Source organism: Podarcis gaigeae (assembly GCF_964106915.1).
Source record: "Podarcis gaigeae genome assembly, chromosome: 5".
Taxonomy (NCBI): Eukaryota; Metazoa; Chordata; class Lepidosauria; order Squamata; family Lacertidae; genus Podarcis; species Podarcis gaigeae.
This window is the reverse complement of record NC_139681.1, coordinates 99,598,042-99,618,193: the sequence shown is the minus strand read 5'-3', so window position 1 is coordinate 99,618,193 and position 20,152 is coordinate 99,598,042. Positions and strand designations below refer to the sequence as shown.

At 48.1% G+C, this 20,152-nt stretch overlaps 1 protein-coding gene across 1 annotated transcript in view; it reads left to right on the top strand.

Annotated features, from left to right (window-relative positions):
- The first annotated feature begins 2,370 nt into the window (after positions 1-2,370).
- Positions 2,371-20,152, top strand: part of P3H2 (prolyl 3-hydroxylase 2) — a 127,205-nt gene continuing 109,423 nt past the window's right edge. Inside the window, exon 1 of the mRNA XM_083739477.1 lies at positions 2,371-3,488. Within this exon, the coding sequence (XP_083595603.1) occupies positions 3,039-3,488 (450 nt within the window). The 5' untranslated portion in view covers positions 2,371-3,038. The remainder of the gene's footprint in view (positions 3,489-20,152) is intronic.

The window sequence follows — 20,152 nt, the reverse complement described above, 5'->3', positions numbered from 1 at the left end:
TTTGGCCACTATGAGAACAGGATCCTGGATTTGATGGGCCATTGCCCAGACTCAGCAAGGCTTTTGTTTTGTTTTTTAATGTATTTTTATTAAAGATTTTATTGATTTACAAAGGTGTGTGCAACGTCTCTCTCTCGTATTTTCCCCCCCCATATAACCTTTTTCTTTTTTTCCAAATCAGTTTCATTTGTTGAGACATTAGGAAGAAAAGGGGGAAGGAGGTGGAGGGGGGGAGAAGATGGGTGGGGTCGGGTGGCGATGTTTCTATTTTCCTTAATATATGTGGGGTTTTGTGTCAGTGTTGCTTGTGCAGGTTCTTTGCTGTTCACTTGTGTTCCTTTGGTGGTGAGTGAGGTTGGGGTTCGCCTGGGGTGTGGCTGTTCATTCACTCATGAAAACAAAGACCACCACAAATGAACAGCAGGGCTTTTCTTATGTTCTGATGCTGCAAACATTTTTGAATGTGGAGATGCAAAGAGGTGGACGGAACCTTCTTTCACGTGTGGTGGACGTGTAAAAGAGTATTGGGATATAAAAAATGTTTAAAAGTACTTTCCAAAAAAACAACAACCAGAGTCCTTTTTGTTGGGGATAATTCAGACTGAAATTGCCAGGTGTCAAAAAATGTTATTTATGCATGCCACTACTGCGGCCCATGTTTTGTTAGCCCCAAAATGGAAAACGAGAGAAGTCCCAACTAACGACGAATGGCAATTTAAGCTGACAGATAATGCTCAGCTTGCAGATTTAACATATAGAATAAGAGAACAAGAAGAACACACGTTTAGAGAAGACTGGAAAATGTTTATTGAATATATGGGAAATAATTGTGTGCAGCTGAAAATGCTGGCAGCACTAAGATAAATTCAACAGTGTAAATAAGTCTTGATGGATGTAATGATGGAATACTGAATGGTATAGTTTTTGTAAGATATGCAGGGATTTATGATATGTAAAATGAACCATGGAAAGAGAGGAAGGGAAGTCATTGATATTTTAAGGTTGTAAAAATGAGTATTTTAAATTGTAAAACAGAAAAAAAAATTAAAAAAAATTATAGAGACATTTTTGAATGTGGATAAATGAAGCTCAGATTAGACAGCTTGTTTTTGGAAATCTGCCCCTAAGAAAATTTCACAAGGAAACTGCTTTTGTTGGATTCCACTGCTCTTAGACCTTAGAATCATAGAATTCACAGAGTTGGGAGGGACCCTGAGGATCATCTATTCCAACCCCCTGCAATGCAGGAATATGCAGCTGTCCCAGACAGGGATCGAACCTGCAACCCTGGCATTATCAGCACCACACTCTAACCAACTGAGCTCAGTTCTGGGCGTAATTATGTACTCAGGATTCAATCTCCTTGTCTTCAAGGGGTCATTACTCCCAGGAAAGCATGCAAAGGATTGCAGCTTCTGTGCAGCATAAAGAATACTGGACATGACTATACAGCAGTTTCAAGACTGAAATTTAAAATAAAAATAATAGCACTGCAATTGGAATTGAAATACTTTATTGTCACTTGCACAACTTGTACACAGTGAGATTACAGGAGCACTCCCCCCACTCAACTCTCTTAGTCTTAATTCCACTCGTTTACTGACGCACACCCACCAAACCCAAAAGTCTGTTGCCCTGTTGTTATCTTTTCATTCCGCAGCCTAACAGCCCATGGATAGAAGCTGTTCTTTACCCTGTTGGTGCGACTAATCCTGCTTCTATATCTTCTGCCAGAGGGCAGGAGATCAAGAAAGTGCCGACCAGGGTGGGAATCATCCCTGAGAATTTTCCTCACTCTCCTGAGGCAATGTGCAAAGATAAGGCCACTCAACTGGCAGGAAAGTCAGAGGCCAGAGTATGGGGTCCTGGTGGAATGAATCAGGGTGAGAAAAGTCCTGTGCTTCTGGACCCAGTCAAAGGGCCAACTGCCCCAGCCACTGCCTCTCACAGAAGTCAATGAGGTGCTTTTGGCAAGCCCAGAAGCTGGCCAAACAAATCTCTCTTGAGCCAGGGAGTTCCACAGGCTGGTAGCCGCAACAGAAAAAGGTGTGTCGACATGTTCCTACCATACATACTTGAGAGAAGGAGCTGGGACCCAGAGATGAGCCTCTCTACCTGAGCTAAGTTGGTGGCCCTCATTTTAACTTGGCCTTTTTACGTTGCCAAACGCGCCCTAGGACCTTTCGGTTGCGGATGAGCAGGAAATCCAAAAACCACCAGCAATTGATATTATTTTATTTCTAAGTACATTTTGAGGATTGTCCTTTCTATGTTTTCAGCTTGTTCTGATTTCTCTGCCCGGCAAAAGGCACGGTAGAAATATGATAACGATATTAATACGAATGATGCTTTGCCGTGCCCTCCCGACGCCTTCTCTCTCTAGCACCCGCTGTTCCGAAGGAGGGAGGGCGGGGGAGGAAAGTGGGAAGAAACTGCGAAGGAGGGAACCCCCTTTCCCCCGCAGGTCAAGCCGCGCGGTCGCTCCTCTCTCTCCTCGCCGGTAGCCTTCGAGGGACAGCCTCCTCCGCCTGCTCTTTCTCTCCGCCCCGCCGAGCAGGGCAGGCAGGCAGGCAGGCAAGCAGTCCCTCTGGCGAGCAGAGGAGGGCGAAGCAGGCAAGCCGCCCGCCGGGCGAGAGGCGCGCCCAGCCCTGGAAGCGCTGCCGGTTCCGGCGCAGCAGCCAGCCGGGGAGGAGAGAGAGCGAGCTTGGCCGGGCTGCAGACGGAGCGCTCCCCCCAGCGGCTTCTCGCTCGCTCTCCTGGCTCTCCTGCTCCGCTCGCAGCCGAGGGAAGCGCCGACGGCTAGCCTCTCCTCCCCCCGGGCATTCCCGGCCCTCTGGCCCGGGCGGAGGGGAAACCCCGAGGGGGAGGGCTCCACCTTCGCCGCCTCCCTCCTGCCTTCCCAGGAGCGCCCGTCGCTCGACAGCCAGCTTCAGCAGCCTTCCTCCGCAAAGCATCCTCCGTGCGCCCCGTCCGGCGCGCACGTCGCCACCTGCCCAGCCTCGACGGCGCGCCCCAGCCCGGAAAGCGGGGCGGCGGGGATGGCCCCCGGGCTGCTGCTCCTTCTGCTCCAGCCTCTGCTGTTGCTGCCGCAGCTGGGGGCGTCGGGGGCCGGGGAGCCGGAGCCCGGGCCGCCCTACGACGCGCTCTACGCAGCCGGCGTGGAGGCGCACTCGCAGGGGGACTTCGCCGGCGCCGTGCGCTACTTGGAGGCAGCGCTGAGCGCCGAACGCCGCCTGCGGGAGGCGCGCCTGGGCTGCGCGCTGCGCTGCCGTCGGGAGGCGCCGCTCGAAGACGCTGAGCCGCGCGAGGATGCTGCCCGGCGGGACTTGCGCTTCTTCGGCGCGCTGCTCCGCCGGGCGCGCTGCCTGCGCTCCTGCCGCCGGGAAGCGCTGCCCGGGGCGGACTCCAGACACGTCGCCAGCGACGAGGTGCGCGCAGATTTCCAGCGCAGGGTGCCTTACAGCTTCCTCCAGAGAGCCTACATCCAGGTAAGGGAGGGGGTGCCCTCGCCTGTCTATGCCTCACCTGCGCACCTTTGCGCACGGAGGATAATCATTGCGTTGTTGTTGTTGTTGTCGTCGTCGTCTGTTGTTAATGTATTGCATTTATATTCTACCTTTTTCTCCAAAGAGCATAAGGATACATGGCTTTTCCCGTCCTCCTTTAACCCCCACAACAACCCTGTGAGGTAGGATAGCTTGAGAGGCAGAGACTGGCCCCCAGGGACACCTAGCAAGCTTCATGGCAGAGTGGGGGGATTTGAACCCAGGTCTTCTAGGGCCTACCCTTCATTTTGTTCCCCACAACAATAGCCCTGTAAGGCAGGTTAAGGTGAGACGCAGTGACTGGCCCTCAAGGTCACCACCTTGCCGAGTGTGTAATTTGAATCCATGTATCCCAGGAAGAGTTACAAATAAATTTGTTACTTTTTTATTTCATAAAATTTGTACGCTGCTTGACTGTATAACAGCCACCTCAAAGTGGTTTATGAAAAAGATAAAACAATGAAATGATCGCTAAGAAAAGTGAACAACGATAATCTAAAACTTTCAAAAAGTTAATTTAACAACAGGCTGAAGAATAACATCAGCTTTCTAAACACCTGAGTAGGCTCCTTTGTGAATTAATGTCTTGAAGCAGGTGTCCGAAAGCATACAGTGAAGTGGCCTGCTTGAGATTAATAGGCAGGGAGTTCCAGTGTTTTAAAATAAAAAGTTTAAAACAGTCAAAGCAGGTGACACCTTTTGACCTATCCAGGTATGAGGGTTGAGGAGCCTGCCTGGGTTATAGGGATCAGTAACCCTCTTGTTGGAACCCTCCTCCCTCGGCTGCCACCCTTCCACACATACAAACTGGTTCTGGCTGTCTTCGATGCATCGGGAAAGGGCCATAAATGGTTATTTACTTTGATTTTGTCGTAGTTCTGCTTCCAGGGAGGGTCTCCAACCAACATGAGGTGTGCTTTTTCCTTCAAATTGCTGTAGGTGAACCACCGGGGCATGAGAGACACTTTCCCTGCAGAGAGGGAAGTGCCATTGTTCAGTGGGTAGAGCATCTTCCTTGGGAGACACTCCGGCGTGCATCCCTGGAGAGCTGTTGCCAGTCAGTGTTGTCAATGCTGAACTTGATGGACACATCAAGTTCCTGGTCCTATGTTCCTGGTCCTATGTTCCTGCCTAGAAAAGGTCATACCTCTTTGCTGAACATCGCCTTGGCATGCAGAATGTCCCTTGTTCAATCCCTGGGAATGTCTTTTACTTATGTAAGAATGTCTCTTACTGGAGAGCTGCTGGCAGTCAATGTAGACAATGTGGAACTAGATGGTCTGACTCTGTATAAGGCTGCTTACTAGGAGAACTCATATCCAGCCAAGGGAGATGCACTCATGCCCTGAGACTTCAGATCTCTCCCTCCTGCCTCCCATGCTTAGGTTCTCACCATCTGCTTGGAGAAGACCTCTCCACCAAGTCTTGCTTAGGAGGGAATAAGACTCTTCCACTACAGCTGACAACTGCCCTCCACATAATAATAATAATAATAATAATAATAATAATAATAATAATAATAATAATTTATTATTTATACCCCACCCATCTGGCTGGGCGTCCCCAACCACTCTGGGCGGCTTCCATAGAAACCAAAAATACAGTAAAATATCACACGTTAAAAACTTCCCTGAACAGGGCTGCCTTCAGATGTCTTCTGAATGTCAGGTAGTTGTTTATCGCTTTGACATCTGCTGGTAGGGCGTTCCACAGGGCGGGCGCCACTACCGAGAAGGCCCTCTGCCTGGTTCCCTGTAGCTTTGCTTATTGCAATGAGGGAACCGCCAGAAGGCCCTCGGGCGCTGGACATTGATTGGTTTATCCTCAAACATTTGTCCCATCCAGCTGTGCTCTTCCCTATCTGCTCCACGGGGATATTTATGTATCCCACCTTTTTGTCCAAGCTGCTCAAAGTGACATACCTATCCTCACAACAACCCTGCGGAATAGGCTGAGAGAGACAGGGAAGGGAAGGCTCAGTGGTAGAACATCTGCTCTACAAGCTCTGAGAAACTCAAGTCTGAAGTCCCAAAGAGCTACTGCCAGTCATCTTCATGGCCAAGCAGGGATTTGAAACCTGGTCTCCTAGCTCCTAGTCCAATACTCTAACCACTACACTACACCACACCCACAGATGAGCCATTTCCCCCCCTATACCGCCTGGCTATTTGGCACCATCCAAAACTGGATGCTGAAAACTGTGTCTTCATCAGCTGCTTGAACGCCAGGAGCTCCCTGCCGTGGGCTTCCTTGCAGGTGAGACTTCTCACCTGTATCCTGGAGAACGTTCCCACCTTTCCTACCCCTAACACCAAATCAGGTGAGCACATTAAAACTGGTACCCAGTTCTATTTTTCTAGAAAAAGAGGTGCTGGAACTCACCCTGAACACCTCCCTGAAAAAAAAAGCCCTTCTCATATCCTCAGTCATTCTGAGGACACTGTCTCCCTCTTTTTGTGTCAGGTGAAAGGATCCCCTGCTTTCTTGCCATCCTTTCTCCAGAGCAGGTTGCAAGGCAATGACGGAAAGAGCGAAGAGCTGTTGGACAGTGGAATGTGGACTGCCTGGGAAGGTTGTGGGCCCTCCATCGATGGAGGTTTGTAGCAGAGTTTGGAAAGCCATCCATCAGGAAAGATGTGATTCTGCATCGCAAGGGGTTGGACTAGATGGCCATTGTTATCCCTTCCAACTCTTCAATTTTATCATTCTGACACCTCGAGAGGGGCTCTTGCTGGTTTGGCTGGGGTTGCAGTCCAGAACTCAGGAACGGCACCAGGTTGGCCTAATCCTTACTTTTAAAGCACTGTCGGAAGCAGGAGCCAAACATTGGCTCCCAGGATGTTTCCAAGCACAATTCAAAGTGGTGGTGCTGACCTTGAAAGCCCTAAACAGCTCTGGCCCAGTAGACCTGAAGGAGCATCTCCACCCCCATCATTCAGCCCAGACATGAAGGTCCAGCTCCCAGGGCCTTCTAGCGGTTCCCTCACTGCAAGAAGTGAGGTTACAGGAAACCAGGCAGAGGGCCTTATCGGTGGTGGCACCCGCCCTGTGGAACGCCCTCCCAGCAGATATCAAGGAAATAAACAACTATCGGTACCTGACTTTCTGAAGACATCTGCAGGCAGCCTGTTTAGGAAGTTTTTAATGCTTGATGTTTTATTCTGTTTTTAATCTGTTGGGAGCTGCCCAGAGTTGCTGGGGAAACCCAGCCAGATGGGTAGGGTATAAATAATAAAAATATTATAATATTATTACTTCTCTTGTGGGGGGAAAGGCCATAAAGGCCACATAGCTATCCACAGCCTGGACCCCTCACAAAATCCACACGGTGCATTTGCCCTGGGATCATCTTATTTCCTTTAGTAGTGTTTCTGACATCTCTCTCCCTCCTCCTTTCACAGATGATCCCTTGGCAGGGAAAGGGATTAGGCCGTTATTTTCTCTATAAGTGACCTGCGGCCATCCTGCTGTGGGTTTGGACTGCATCTCGACCTGAGGGTTAAGTTCCCGAAAGCCGTAGAGGAAATGAGGTTAGGCTGGACTTCCTGCGGTGAATCCTGAACAATTGTTCCCTGGAGGGGTTCTGGCTGGCTGGCCGGCTGCTGGTTATCTGTGCCCTTTCGCTTTCCTTTGTTTGGCGGAGGAGAGGGGTCGGTTTCAAAGAGGGGAGCGGGTGCTTTGTGTTCCACAAAACCCTGGATTACCCTTCATTTCTTTGCTGGCTCCCAATGGTTGTTTGGTAAAGGAACAGTTCAGAATAAATCAGGCTCCCCACTCCCATTTTAAGATATCGTGCATTTCTGAAGCACTTACCTGGTCCAGAAGCCACAGTAGGCTTAGGCTGCGATTCTGTACATAGTTTCTTAGGTGGAACCATAGAATTGTACGATGGGAAGGGACCCCCAAGGGTCATCTAGTCCAACCCCCTGCAGGGCAACAGTCTCATCCAGTGATCTCATCCACCACCTCCTGAGCAAGTATGTTTCACTGTTCAACAGATCTTACAGGCAGGCTGTGTGCATGCTATACATTTAAAGCACCCTGCCCAAAGGATCATGGGAACTGTAGTTTGTTAAGGCTGCTGGGGGCTCTAGGTCTGTAGGCGATAAACTAAAGTGACGAGGATCTCTGGGGAGAAGGGGCAATGTGCATTATTATTATTATTATTATTATTATTATTATTATTATTATTAACGTACCTTTCATTATCAGGTCCCAGAACAGGTTGCAACCATTCACAATTCAGAATTAAAAACAGTTAAAACATTAGGCTACATGAACCATTTCCAGCTGGTTCCAATAAGAACTGTGAACTTTTAAGAACTGGTGCCTAAGCTTACATTTTTCCTTCTCCCTCCCTGTCTCTTTTTCCTTATGCACCATGGCTTTCTGAGATACAGTGGTACCTCGGGTTACATACGCTTCAGGTTACATATGCTTCATGTTACAGACTCCGCTAACCCAGAAATACTACCTCAAGTTAAGAACTTTGCTTCAGGAAGAGAACAGAAATCCAGCGGCGCTGCAGCAGCGAGAGACCCCATTAGCTAAAGTGGTGCTTCAGGTTAAGAACAGTTTCAGGTTAAGTACGGACCTCTGGAACGAATTAAGTACTTAACCCGAGGTACCACTATATATGCTGTGTACTAGAGGCTGCCGCCTCTGCTCTCCTGGCTCAAAAACCTCCGCCGACCCTGCCCCATAGCCAACACGCCCCCTTTAGACCTCACCCACCCCTCCCCTCACAACTTGCTCAGCCCCTCCTTTCCCATCCCCTCACAGCTCCCCAAACCTCCCCTCCCCTATAGCTTGCCCCCAAAGCCCTCACATTTGCCCCCTCCCCAATACTCACCATGTTCCTGCCACCACTTTGGAGGGCAGAAAGAATGAAGGGAGGATAGCAGAGGAGTGAGGGGAGTCAGCATGATTGACAGCTGGGAAGAATGAATGAATGAGAAATAATGCAGAGATCTGAAACATACATCTCTCGGAACACCCAAAACAGACCCCTGATTCTGCCACCAGGTCACATGATTCTAGAAAACGGTTCTCTCCCTCCTCATTTTGAGGGGCGCGGGTGGCACTGTGGGTTAAACTACAGAGCCTAGGGCTTTCCAATCAGAAGGTTGGTGGTTCGAATCCCTGCGACGGGGTGAGCTCCCGTTGTTTGGTCCCAGCTCCTGCCAACCTAGCAGTTTGAAAGCACGCCAGTGCAAGTAGATAAATAGGTACCACTCCGGCGGGAAGGTAAACGGCATTTCGGTGCGCTGCTCTGGTTCGCCAGAAGCGGCTTAGTCATGCTGGCCACATGACCCGGAAGCTGTATGCCGGCTCCCTCGGCCAATAAAGCGAGATGAGCGCCGCAACCCCAGAGTCAGCCACAACTGGACCTAATGGTCAGGGGTCCCTTTACCTTTACCTACTCATTTAATCCCCAGAACAGTCCTGCGAGGTTGGTTAGGCTGTGGTGGCACCCAGCGAAAGTTTCACGGCCGAGTGGGAGGGATTTGAACCCTGGTCTCCCAGGTCCCAGTCTGATGCTCTAACTGCTATGCTACACTGGCACCGTTGCAGATTTTGCAATGGCCCTGTGCTGCTTGCTGCTTGCATGAAGCGCTGAGGGCATGACACCCCGTGTCAAGCGAAGATATGCATTGGGCAGAAGACAGCCTTGGAGATGGCGAGGGAGGCTGAGTCAGGGGGAATTTTTAGAGAAGGTCCCTCACAGGTTTTTCCTTCTCCCTTGGGCAGCCTCCTGTGACTCAGCAGAACGAGCAAGTTTTGTGGGAGTGTTTAAAGGTCTATCAGTTAAACGTTTCTTCTATTCCTTTGGAAACTTGCTCAAACATTTCCCCAAAGAAATACATGCCGGCACACCTCGGCTACACCCTTTTGACATTTTGCTTCTCCAGGAGAGATCTGCGGATCATACGCTTTTAAAAATCACACGCCGCTTACATTCCTCACCGGATTACCATCAGGCCCCGTTTCATTTTGCTGTTTCTGTTTAAGCTTGCCAGTCTGCATGCAGGTAGACCTGGCGCCGTGGTCAGAGTGGGAGACCAGGGTTCAAATCCCCGCTCAGCCACAAACCGTGTTCTGTAACTGTGGGTCGGTCACAGTCTCTCAGCCTAACCTCCCTTGCAGGGTTGCCTTGAGGACAGCATGGAGAGAGGGAGGACCATGTAGGGTGCCTTGAGCTCCTTAGAGGAAATAATAAATGTGCTTCTATTCTTTTTCTTAGAATCAAAGAACGGTAGAGTTGAAAGGGACCTCAAGAGTCATGTAGTCTGACCCCCTGTAATGCAGGAATCTCAGCCAAAGCATGGGGGGGGGGGACTGAAAAGGAAAGGGTTAGGGCAGTCCTTGGAAATGCATTTATTTGAACTATTGACAATAACTCATAGATAAAAGCACATATTCCAAATGCTGACTGTCCTGGTTCAATCCCAGGCATCTTCACTTAAAAAAAGAATTAGCTGGCAAATTATGGGGAAGGCATCATGGAGATTAGTTGCTAGTTAGGATGCGGGTGGTGCTGTGGTCTAAACCACTGAGCCTCTTGGGCTTGCTGATCAGAAGGTTGGTGGTTCGAATCCCCGCGACAGGGTGAGCTCCCATTGCTCTGTCCTGGCTCCTGCCAACCTAGCAGTTCGAAAGCACACCCAGTGGGCTGGGTGTTCATCAGTATGCAGATGACACCCAGCTCTACCTCTCCTTTAAATCAGAACCAGTGAAGGTGGTGAAGGTCCTGCGTGAGTGCCTGGAGGCAGTTGGAGGATGGATGGCGACTAACAGATTGAGGTTGAATCCTGACAAGACAGAAGTATTGTTTTGGGGGTCAGGGGGCGGGTGGGTATGGAGGACTCCCTGGTCCTGAATGGGGCAACTGTGCCCCTGAAGGACTAGGTGCGCAGCCTGAGAGTCATTTTGGACTCATAGCTGTCAATGGAGGTGCAGGTTAATTCTGTGTCTACTATCTCCATCTGGTACGCAGGCTGAGACCCTATCTGCCTGCAGACCATCTCGCCAGAGTGGTGCATGCTCTAGTTATCTCCCGCTTGGACTACTGCAATGTGCTCTATGTGGGGCTACCTTTGAAGGTGATTTGGAAACTGCATCTAATCCAGAATGCGGCAGCTAGACTGGTGACTGAGGGTGGCCGCCGGGACCACATAACACCAGTTCTGAGAGATCTATATTGGCTCCCAGTACATTTCTGAGCACAATTCAAAGTGTTGGTGCTGACCTTTAAATGACTAAACAACAACAACGGCATTCAAATCTCTTTGGGGGAAGAGTGAAGTAATGAAGGGTTTAAAAAGGAGAGGGCAAGTGAAATTAGGTCAAAATGCTGCAGAACCAAAAACATATTTTTAAAAATTCTGTGTAATTGCTAGACTAATTTCAGAGCTTTCCATTCTTTGTGTTGCCTATTGTTCCAAGTCTCAGACAACAATGTTGCAGCAAACCAAGGCATAATTCCTTTCGTAATAAGGAATCTGTGCTATTTGCTGGCATTTAGTTCTGGAGGAATCCTGTTCAGCCAGAGAGAAGTTCTGGCTGGCTCGGTTCCTGCTGGAAACTCTCTGAGCAAAGCTGTCAGTCAGAGGACTCGGCCCTGGATAAATATCACCCTGTGCAGGATGGTTAAAATTAATATGGGACAAAAATAACCCACGAGGGACTAAAGATGCTTCAGTCTGGCTAGATGCATCAGAGAACGTTGGCCAACCATATGGAAAAAGATCAGAAACTCTGAATCAGCCAGACAGCTGCCATCTAGCATGCAAACATGCCAGACATCCAAAGGAACTTTCATTTGCAAATTGCTACATGCGCTGGGGCTTGCTTCTTGAAAATGCTTGATCATATTTAAACTGTGGGGTGTAGTTAAACTACGGAACTCACTTCCACTGGAGGCAGGAAGGGCCACCAACCTAGATAGCTTCGAAAGAAGATCAGGCAAAAGTTCACAGAGGAGGAAGAGAGGGCTATTGATGGTCCTTCACAGTTGGAGGCAGCCATGCTTCTGAATATCAGTTGCTGGAAACCGCAGGAGGGGAGTGTTGCTCTTGAGTTCGAATCCTGCTTGTGGGTTCCCCTTTGGGGCATCCGGTTTGCCACTGTGAGAACAGGATGCTGGGCTAGGTGGCCCCCATGGGCCTGATCCTGCAGGCTCTCCTTATGTTCGTAGCCCAATTCCTGAATATTGCATAGTGCTCTGCAGGGATTTTGAAAGCCTTCCCCTGACCCATTCCTCCCTGTATCTCTTGACACATTCTGCTCCCAAACCACCTGGAAAGATGAGTGAAATTAGCAAGCATTCAACCACAGATTGTTGCTGAATAAATGCTAACAGCCTAGGGGGTGATAGATCTGACTGGCTGGTCAAGGCAAACGATTCCTGCCTTGCAGCAGGTTGCTCTCTTCCCACTCTACAGATCTAAGATTCCCAGAGAGAGAGAGAGATTGCAAAAAGTAACAATAGAATCACAGAATTGTTGAGTTGGAAGGGATTCCAGTTGCCATCTAGTCCACTGCCTGCAAGACAGATATTGCAGCTAAAGAATGCCTGGCAGATGGCCATCCAGCTTTTCTTTAAAGAGCTCCAATGAAGGAAAGTTCACTACCTTCCTAGCAAGGCTGTCCCACTGTCCAACAGCTCTCACCATCAGAAAACACTCTTCCCAATGTTTTGTCTATTTGTAACTTGAATGCACTTGCAAAATGCCATCCACACTGCAGTTTTGCAGGGGGGTGGGTTGTTGTGAGCAGGAGCCAGAGCCGGATTTAGGTTTGATAAGGCCCTCAGCTCCTGAAGGTAATGGGGCCATTTCTATGTCCAGCTGTCCTTTGTCAACCACAAACTGTCACTGGTTTTTTTTGTGTGTGTGTTGAATATATGCTGTATAGTAATTGTTGGACCCAATAGGTATCGAAAGCCATTTGCACTTAACAAAATATGTATTTTATCAATGTAATTGTTGAACTGAAATACAATTAAGAAGAAGTATATTAATAGTGAAATAATTATTAAGCTCTAACTTAAAATGATTTTTTATTCACAACAAACTTAATAATAAACTTAAATATATGATGCAAACTACTAATAATTATATAAAGCTTTATTAATATGAAATTAAGTATTCTAATTTGTACAATGCAATTGTTTGAGAACCAAGGTACCACTGTATATAGAAATGTGCAAACCAGGGAAGCCCAGCCAGGTGGGAAGGGTATAAATAAATAAATTATTATTATTATTATTATTATTATTATTATTATTATTAAGCAGGCCAGCAGGTGGGGCCCATTACTTACATCATAGGAACCTACACAACACAAAACACGGTTGCTGTTTGTAGGTTTTCTTTGTTTTTAGCTTATATTTTGGAAATGTACATCCAGTTTTTTTTCTTTAATTTTGTGGGGGGCCCCCAAGAGAGTGGGGACCTAAGCTACAGCTTGTTTAGCTTGTACATAAATCCAGCACTGGCAGGGTCAAGGCATCTGAGAAGCGTTTCTTAGGTGTGCCACCGATCTGAACCAACACCCCTCACTTTCCTCCCCCCCCCCCATGTCAAGGAAATCATTAACAAGCTGTGCGTCAGGCTGGCATCAAAGGATTTGGGGTCAGCCACTAAAGGATCACAGTGGTCAAAATAGCCTGGCTGCCTGCCTCTCCCCGCAGGGCCTCCCTGGGCTGCCCAGCACATGAAATGGCCTTTTATTTTCTGCTTGGGGCAGGAGGCAAAACCAGCGTCTTTGACTGGCGAATGTGGCCTCAGCCTGTGGGAGGGCGAAGAAGGGTGAAGAAATGTCCCCCCCCCCCAGCTTCTCCTCCCTTTAATTTTGTAACAAACGGAAATCTGCCCTTTTTCCCTTATGAGGGACACAAGACCCCTTATAGAGTCCTTTGTAGGTTCTCCATCAGTCGGAGGAAAAAAGCAGAGGCCAGCCAGAGAATATTGAGAAGCAAAGCAGCTAGGAAGCCTGATCTTTATTGATCTGTTGCAACAGGGTGCTCCCCTCTCACGCAGGAAAGGAGGAGGACCCAGAACCAAGCTGTGTCTGCCCCTATATAGACATTTTAAATTGCCCGCCCTGGAGTCCAAGACCACCCCCAGATACATCATACCTACATCACAGAAAGGGGTGGTCTACAACAGAAATCTGAGCGTGTTGTTTTACTCCTGTCTGGCAAGTTACCTGTTAATGCTCACTTGATTGGATACCTTGGGGAGCCTGGCCAGTCTTTTGTAATGATAACTACTTAGTTCCTGAGCCAGGTCACAGGCTCACCCAATTCATACACAGATATACCCTCAAGACAAGATTTGTGAAGGAAAAGACAACGGGGAGGCTCCTCCATTTGACCTTGCAGAGAAAACACCTGGTCAGCCTGGGAGTCAAAATGGCTCCATGGCTGCTCTCCTGTGCAGCTTCAGACATGTGGCCTATATATCTATATACGTTTTTGCTTGGTACATTTATGAACCTTTATTATATACATAAGACCTTTATTTATTTCAATTTCTTTTAATTTAAAAGCCATGATTCTCTCTCTCTGTGTGTGATAGAGATGGGGTACATTGTAGGGGCAGCGGAAGATGCTAAAAAGACCTCGGATTCAGGCCCAGGACACAGATTTGCCTCTCCGAAGGTCCAAAGGGTGGGCGTCTGAGGCCTCCTTGCCATAGGACTTTGCAGGGGGCCCAGGCACCCCATAAAGAAGGGTGGGGCAGAATTTGATTTTGTTCCTGAAACTATACATGAACCGGAACACAGGTGTCCTTTGGTTTTGCATTTTTCTGAATTTTGCAATACACTACTCCAAACAGGAAATGTGCTCACAACTGAAGTGTTCGTGTCAGGGTACATATTAGCAAAAGGTAATTTTATAATAATTAAAATAATAATGTTGGGAAATGGCTTTGCAAAAATGTTACTATTAGGCAAGGATTGCCTAGAAAAAAACGTGTAAACTAGTTGAAATTATTGTTGTTGTCACTGACAACTGGGAAACACCGTGATCAGCTCCCGTCCGGAAACCCATGTCCCCACTGCGGAAGGACGTGTGGATCCAGAATTGGCCTCCATAGTCACTTACGGACTCATTGTTAAAACTGTGTTTATGGAAGACAATCTTACTCGGCTATGAATGATACCAAATAATAATAATAATAATAATAATAATAATAATAATAATAATAATATTTATACATCACCGTTCCCCCTGATGGGCTGAGGGATTTCCACGAGGTCTTTTGGTGTTTTGTAAGCTGATATGAAAATGTGGAAAACTGGAAAAATGAGAAACCAAACGTTAATTAATTATCCACCCTTCACCCTAAGTCTCTGGGCGCATTAGAGCATTAAAGCACAATAGAAATGTTTTTTTAAACAAACAAACAAACAAACAAACAAACAAACAAACTTGCAACTGTAAAAATAAGGCAGGTCCTAAAATGCTACACCTGAAGTTTCAAATGCCAGGGTGAACAGGTGCATCTTCAAAATCCTCTGGGAGCTGTACAGCGAAGGTGGCAGGTGCACTGCTCAGGGGAGGGAATCCCACAACTTAAGGGCTGCCACAGAGAAGGCCTTTTCCTGGCACACCACCCCCAGGCCTCTGAGGGCAGAGGAACTATCAAGCCCCCCCCCTCTTCTGATCTCAGCCCATTTGTCCATTCCTACCTGTGAGCAAGGTGTTGTTTTTGAAATGGTTAAACGGCAAAGCAGAGACATTAAAAGCAGAAACATCACCTTGCCAACAAAGGTCCGTATAGTTAAAGCTATGGTTTTCCCAGTACAGTGGTACCTCGGGTTACATACGCTTCAGGTTACATACGCTTCAGGTTACATACACTTCAGGTTACAGTCTCCACTAACCCAAAAATAGTGCTTCAGGTTAAGAACTTTGCTTCAGTATGAGAACAGAAATCATGCTCCGGTGGCATGGCAGCAGCGGGAGGCCCCATTAGCTAAAGTGGTACCTCGGGTTAAGAACAGTTTCAAGTTAAGAATGGACCTCCAGAACGAATTAAGTACTTAACCCGAGGTACCACTGTAGTGATATATGGAAGTGAGAGCTGGACCATAAAGAAGGCTGATCGCAGAAGAATTGATGCTTTTGAATTCTGGTGCTGGAGGAGACTCTGGAGAGTCCCATGGACTGCAAGAAGATCCAACCTCTCCATTCTGAAGGAAATCAGCCCTGAGTGCTCACTGGAAGGACAGATTCTGAAGCTGAGGCTCCAAGACTTTGGCCACCTCAGGAGAAGAGAAGACTCCCTGGAAAAGACCCTGATGTTGGGAAAGATGGAGGGCACAAGGAGAAGGGGACGGCAGAGGATGAGATGGTTGGACATTTTTCTCGAAGCTGTGAACATGAGTTTGACCAAACTGCGGGAGGCAGTGGAAGACAGGAGGGCCTGGCGTGCTCTGGTCCGTGGGGTCACAAAGAGGCGGAGACTCTAAACAACTAAACAACAAATGGCAAAGAGGGAAGTGGCAAGAGATCTTGGGGTCCAGGTCTGGAGGTTCTTGCAGGTGCCTCCTTTAGAAAGCCCTTCTGCACCTCTTCATCGTAGGAATTCAGCATGAGGAATGTGCAAACACAGCCAAGCATTTTAGGGTAAGCAAGCTTGTTCTTTTCCTGACTCTGTTTGGTGCGTTTGGGTTTCTAATCTTTAATGAGGTGAAAACCCTCCACAGGGAGGGAGGAAGGGAGAGTCATTGGGGTGTTGGCACAGGGCTCTCGCCTCCTTTGTCTGGAGGGTCTTGGGTGAGGTGCTGAGCTCCGAGCATGGGGGCCGAGCAGAAACAGGCAGAGTGAAATGCACATGTCAGCTGTTAGGTGCTGCGCATGACTGAGTGTGGTGGAAACATTGGAGCCACAGCGGAGCAGCCTCTTGCCAAAGCATCTCTGGGCAAAACAAAACAGGCGAGGGAGATGCTGGCTAGAGGAGACAGGGTCAAGCCAGGACCTGGCAGGGGATGAATAAATCTGAGGTTTTGAAGAGCAAAAACAAAACCATTGCTAACCAAACCGCCGGCTTAGGGACAATGAGAGTTTTGCAGTGCACACACATATTTATAAAAGTGCATTGTCTGCTCTCTCTGTTGTTTTCACTCCTGTGAGTTGCCAACTACAGTGGTACCTCGGTTTAAGTACTTAATTCATTCCGGAGGTCCGTTCTTAACCTGAAACTGTTCTTAACCTGAAGCACCAGTTTATCTAATGGGGCCTCCTGCTGCCGCCGCACGATTTCTGTTCTCATCCTGAAGCAAAGTTCTTAACCTGAGGTACTATTTCTGGGTTAGGGGAGTCTGTAACCTGAAGCGTATGTAACCTGAAGCGTATGTAACCCGAGGTACCATTGTATTGGCCCCGGTGGTTGTGTTCTTCCTGTGCAATGCCTCTGAAAGCCACTTGTGAGTCGAGGACCCGCAACCTGCATAGGGGTAAATACGACACAAGGACACGTGTTTTAGGTTAATAGGCTAAAGAAGGCCACAACTTTATTGGTTACAGCATGTGAGTGGTATTGGCTTAGGCACTGGATTAAACAACCTATATATGACCGCTCCCCGCGCAGCGGGGGCATTTCAAGGTTAACAACCAGTGGGAGGAGCTTGTTGATGCAAATTCAACTGGAAGCTCCCCCATGACGTCACTGGGGGTCGTGCCATGGCCCTAGCCACCAGCAGGGCAACGGACAGGATCCATGACCGCCGGTTTCCTTTAACGGAATACCCAAAAGAGGAGGGGTAGATGGCGCATACCCAATCCTCCAACACAGCACACGTATTCCAATGCCTAACCGCCACCTGAGCCGAAGAGGCTTGCTGCCAAATACCCTCACAGCTGCAACCTATCCCTAATGCTACTGATGATATCGGCCAACCACACATCATTTCCTTGATCAGACAAATGAACGCCATGGTCTCTAAACAGGGCCGCCTCGCTGAAGCTGATGTCAGCATGCTTGATCACATTGTTGTTGTTGTTGTTTAGTCGTATAGTCGTGTCCGACTCTTCGTGACCCCCTGGACCAGAGCACGCCAAGCACTCCTGTCTTCTACTGCCTCCTGCAGTTTGGTCAGACTCATGTTTGTAGCTTCGAGAACACTGTCCCACCATCTCATCCTCTGTCGTCCCCTTCTCCTTGTGCCCTCCATCTTTCCCAACACCAGGGTCTTTTCCAGGGAGTCTTCTCTTCTCCGGAGGTGGCCAAAGTATTGGAGCCTCAGCTTCAAGATCTGTACTTCCAGTGAGCACTCAGGGCTGATTTCCTTCAGAATGGATGCGTTTGATCTTCTTGCAGTCCATGGGATTGAAAAGAGAAGACTCCCTGGAAAAGACCCTGATGTTGGGAAAGATGGAGGGCACAAGAAGAATAAAATGCGATTTGCGACTCAAAGAAACAGAATGAGGTGTGGGGCTGCCACGGCTGCTTGAATGTGGCTAGACCCTGCTCCCAAGCCAACCCTATTGGCTGGTCTGACAGGCGCGGTGCAGCAGCCGGGAAAAGTGATTGTTGTTGTTGTTGTTTAGTGGTGTTCGCCTCTTCGTGACCCCCTGGACCAGAGCACACCAGGCACTCCTGTCTTCCACTGCCTCCCGCAGTTTGGTAAAACTCATGCTGGTAGCTTCGAGAACACTGTCCAACCATCTCGTCCTCTGTCGTCTCCTTCTCCTTGTGCCCTCCATCTTTCCCAACATCAGGGTCTTCTCTTCTAACGAGGTGGCCAAAGTATTGGAGCCTCAGCTTCAGGATCTGTCCTTCCAGTGAGCACTCAGGGCTGATTTCCTTAAGAATGGATAGGTTTGATCTTCTTGCAGTCCATGGGACTCTCCAGAGTCTCCTCCAGCACCAGAATTCAAAAGCATCCATTCTTCGGCGATCAGCCTTCTTGATGGTCCAGCTCTCACTTCCATACATCACTACTGGGAAAACCATAGCTTTAACTATACGGACCTTTGTTGGCAAGGTGACGTCTCTGCTTTTTAGGATGCTGTCTAGGTTTGTTGTTGCTTTTCTCCCAAGAAGCAGGCATCTTTTAATTTCGTGACTGCTGTCACCATCTGCAGTGATCATGGAGCCCAAGAAAGTAAAATCTCTCACTGCCTCCATTTCTTCCCCTTCTATTTGCCAGGAGGTGATGGGCCCAGTGGCCATGATATTCGTTTTTTTGATGTTGAGCTTCAGACCATATTTTGTGCTCTCCTCTTTTACCCTCATTAAAAGGTTCTTTAATTCCTCCAGCTAGGGATTCATCCAGCCCAGCCTTTTGCATGATGCAGGGAGCCAAATACGGCCCCCTGCTGACACGGGAACAGCTCCTGCTCACAACACCTCCCCTCGGGGGGGGGGGGGGAGGAGAGGCTTTGCTGGAAACCACAAGAGGGGAGAATTGCTCTTGTGCTCAAATCCTGCTTGCTGGTTTCCCCCATGGGCGTTTGGTTGGCCACTGTGAGAACAGGACGATGGCTTCAATGGGCTTTTTCTTATATTTTAAAATAATGTTGCTTTGGAAAATCCTGCAATTTTGTCAGGCATTTTTTTTAAAAAAGCAGAGACACAGAGGTGCTGGGCCAAGGGAGTTAAGAACATAAAAAAGAAGAGAGAGCCTGCAGAATCAGGCCAATGCACCGTCTAGTCCAGCATCCTGTTCTCGCAGTAGCCAACCAGATGGATGCCCTGCAAGCAGAATTTGACCACAGGAACCCTTTTCCCTCCTGTTATTTCCAGCAACTGGGATTCAGAAGTATTTGCTGCTTCCAACTATGGAGGCAGAGCAGAGCCATTATCCTTCCTTAAAACCATACAAGTTTGTGGCCATAACTGCCTCCTGTGGAAGCAAGTTCCAAAGGTTAACAATGTGCTGCGTGAATAAGTCATTTCGTTTACATGACCCGAATCCACATGTTATGAGTGAATGAGAATAATTTTTCTCTATCTGTTTTCTCCATGCCGGGCATCACTTTATAAACTTCTTCTTTCTTTTCTTTTTAAAGAAAAAAATTACCAACCAGATGGATGCCCTGCAAGCAGAATTTGACCACAGGAACCCTTTTCCCTCCTGTTATTTCCAGCAACTGGGATTCAGAAGTATTTGCTGCTTCCAACTATAGACACAAAACAAAATTCATATTACACTACCAACCTAGATTACAAACATTTAAACACTCTTGTGACTTCCCTCTACCGTCCCTTACCCTCCTATATATTATATTATAATATTTCACATTCACTTTAAAAACTTCTATCATATAATAATAATAATAATAATAATAATAATAATAATAATAATTCATTATTTACACCCCGCCCATCTGGCTGGGTTTTCCCAGCCACTCTGGGCGGCTTCCAACAAAACACTAAAATACAGTAACCTATTAAACATTAAAAGCTTCCCTAAACATCTGGTGGGAGGGCGTTCCACAGGGCAGGTGCCACTACCGAGAAGGCCTTCTGCCTGGTTCCCTGTAACTTGGCTTCTCATAGCGAGGGAACTGCTGTCTCTTACACACCTTTTCTCTGAACTAAAAAGTCCCAAAGGCTGCACACTTTCCTCATTGGGGGCTCGCTCCCCCC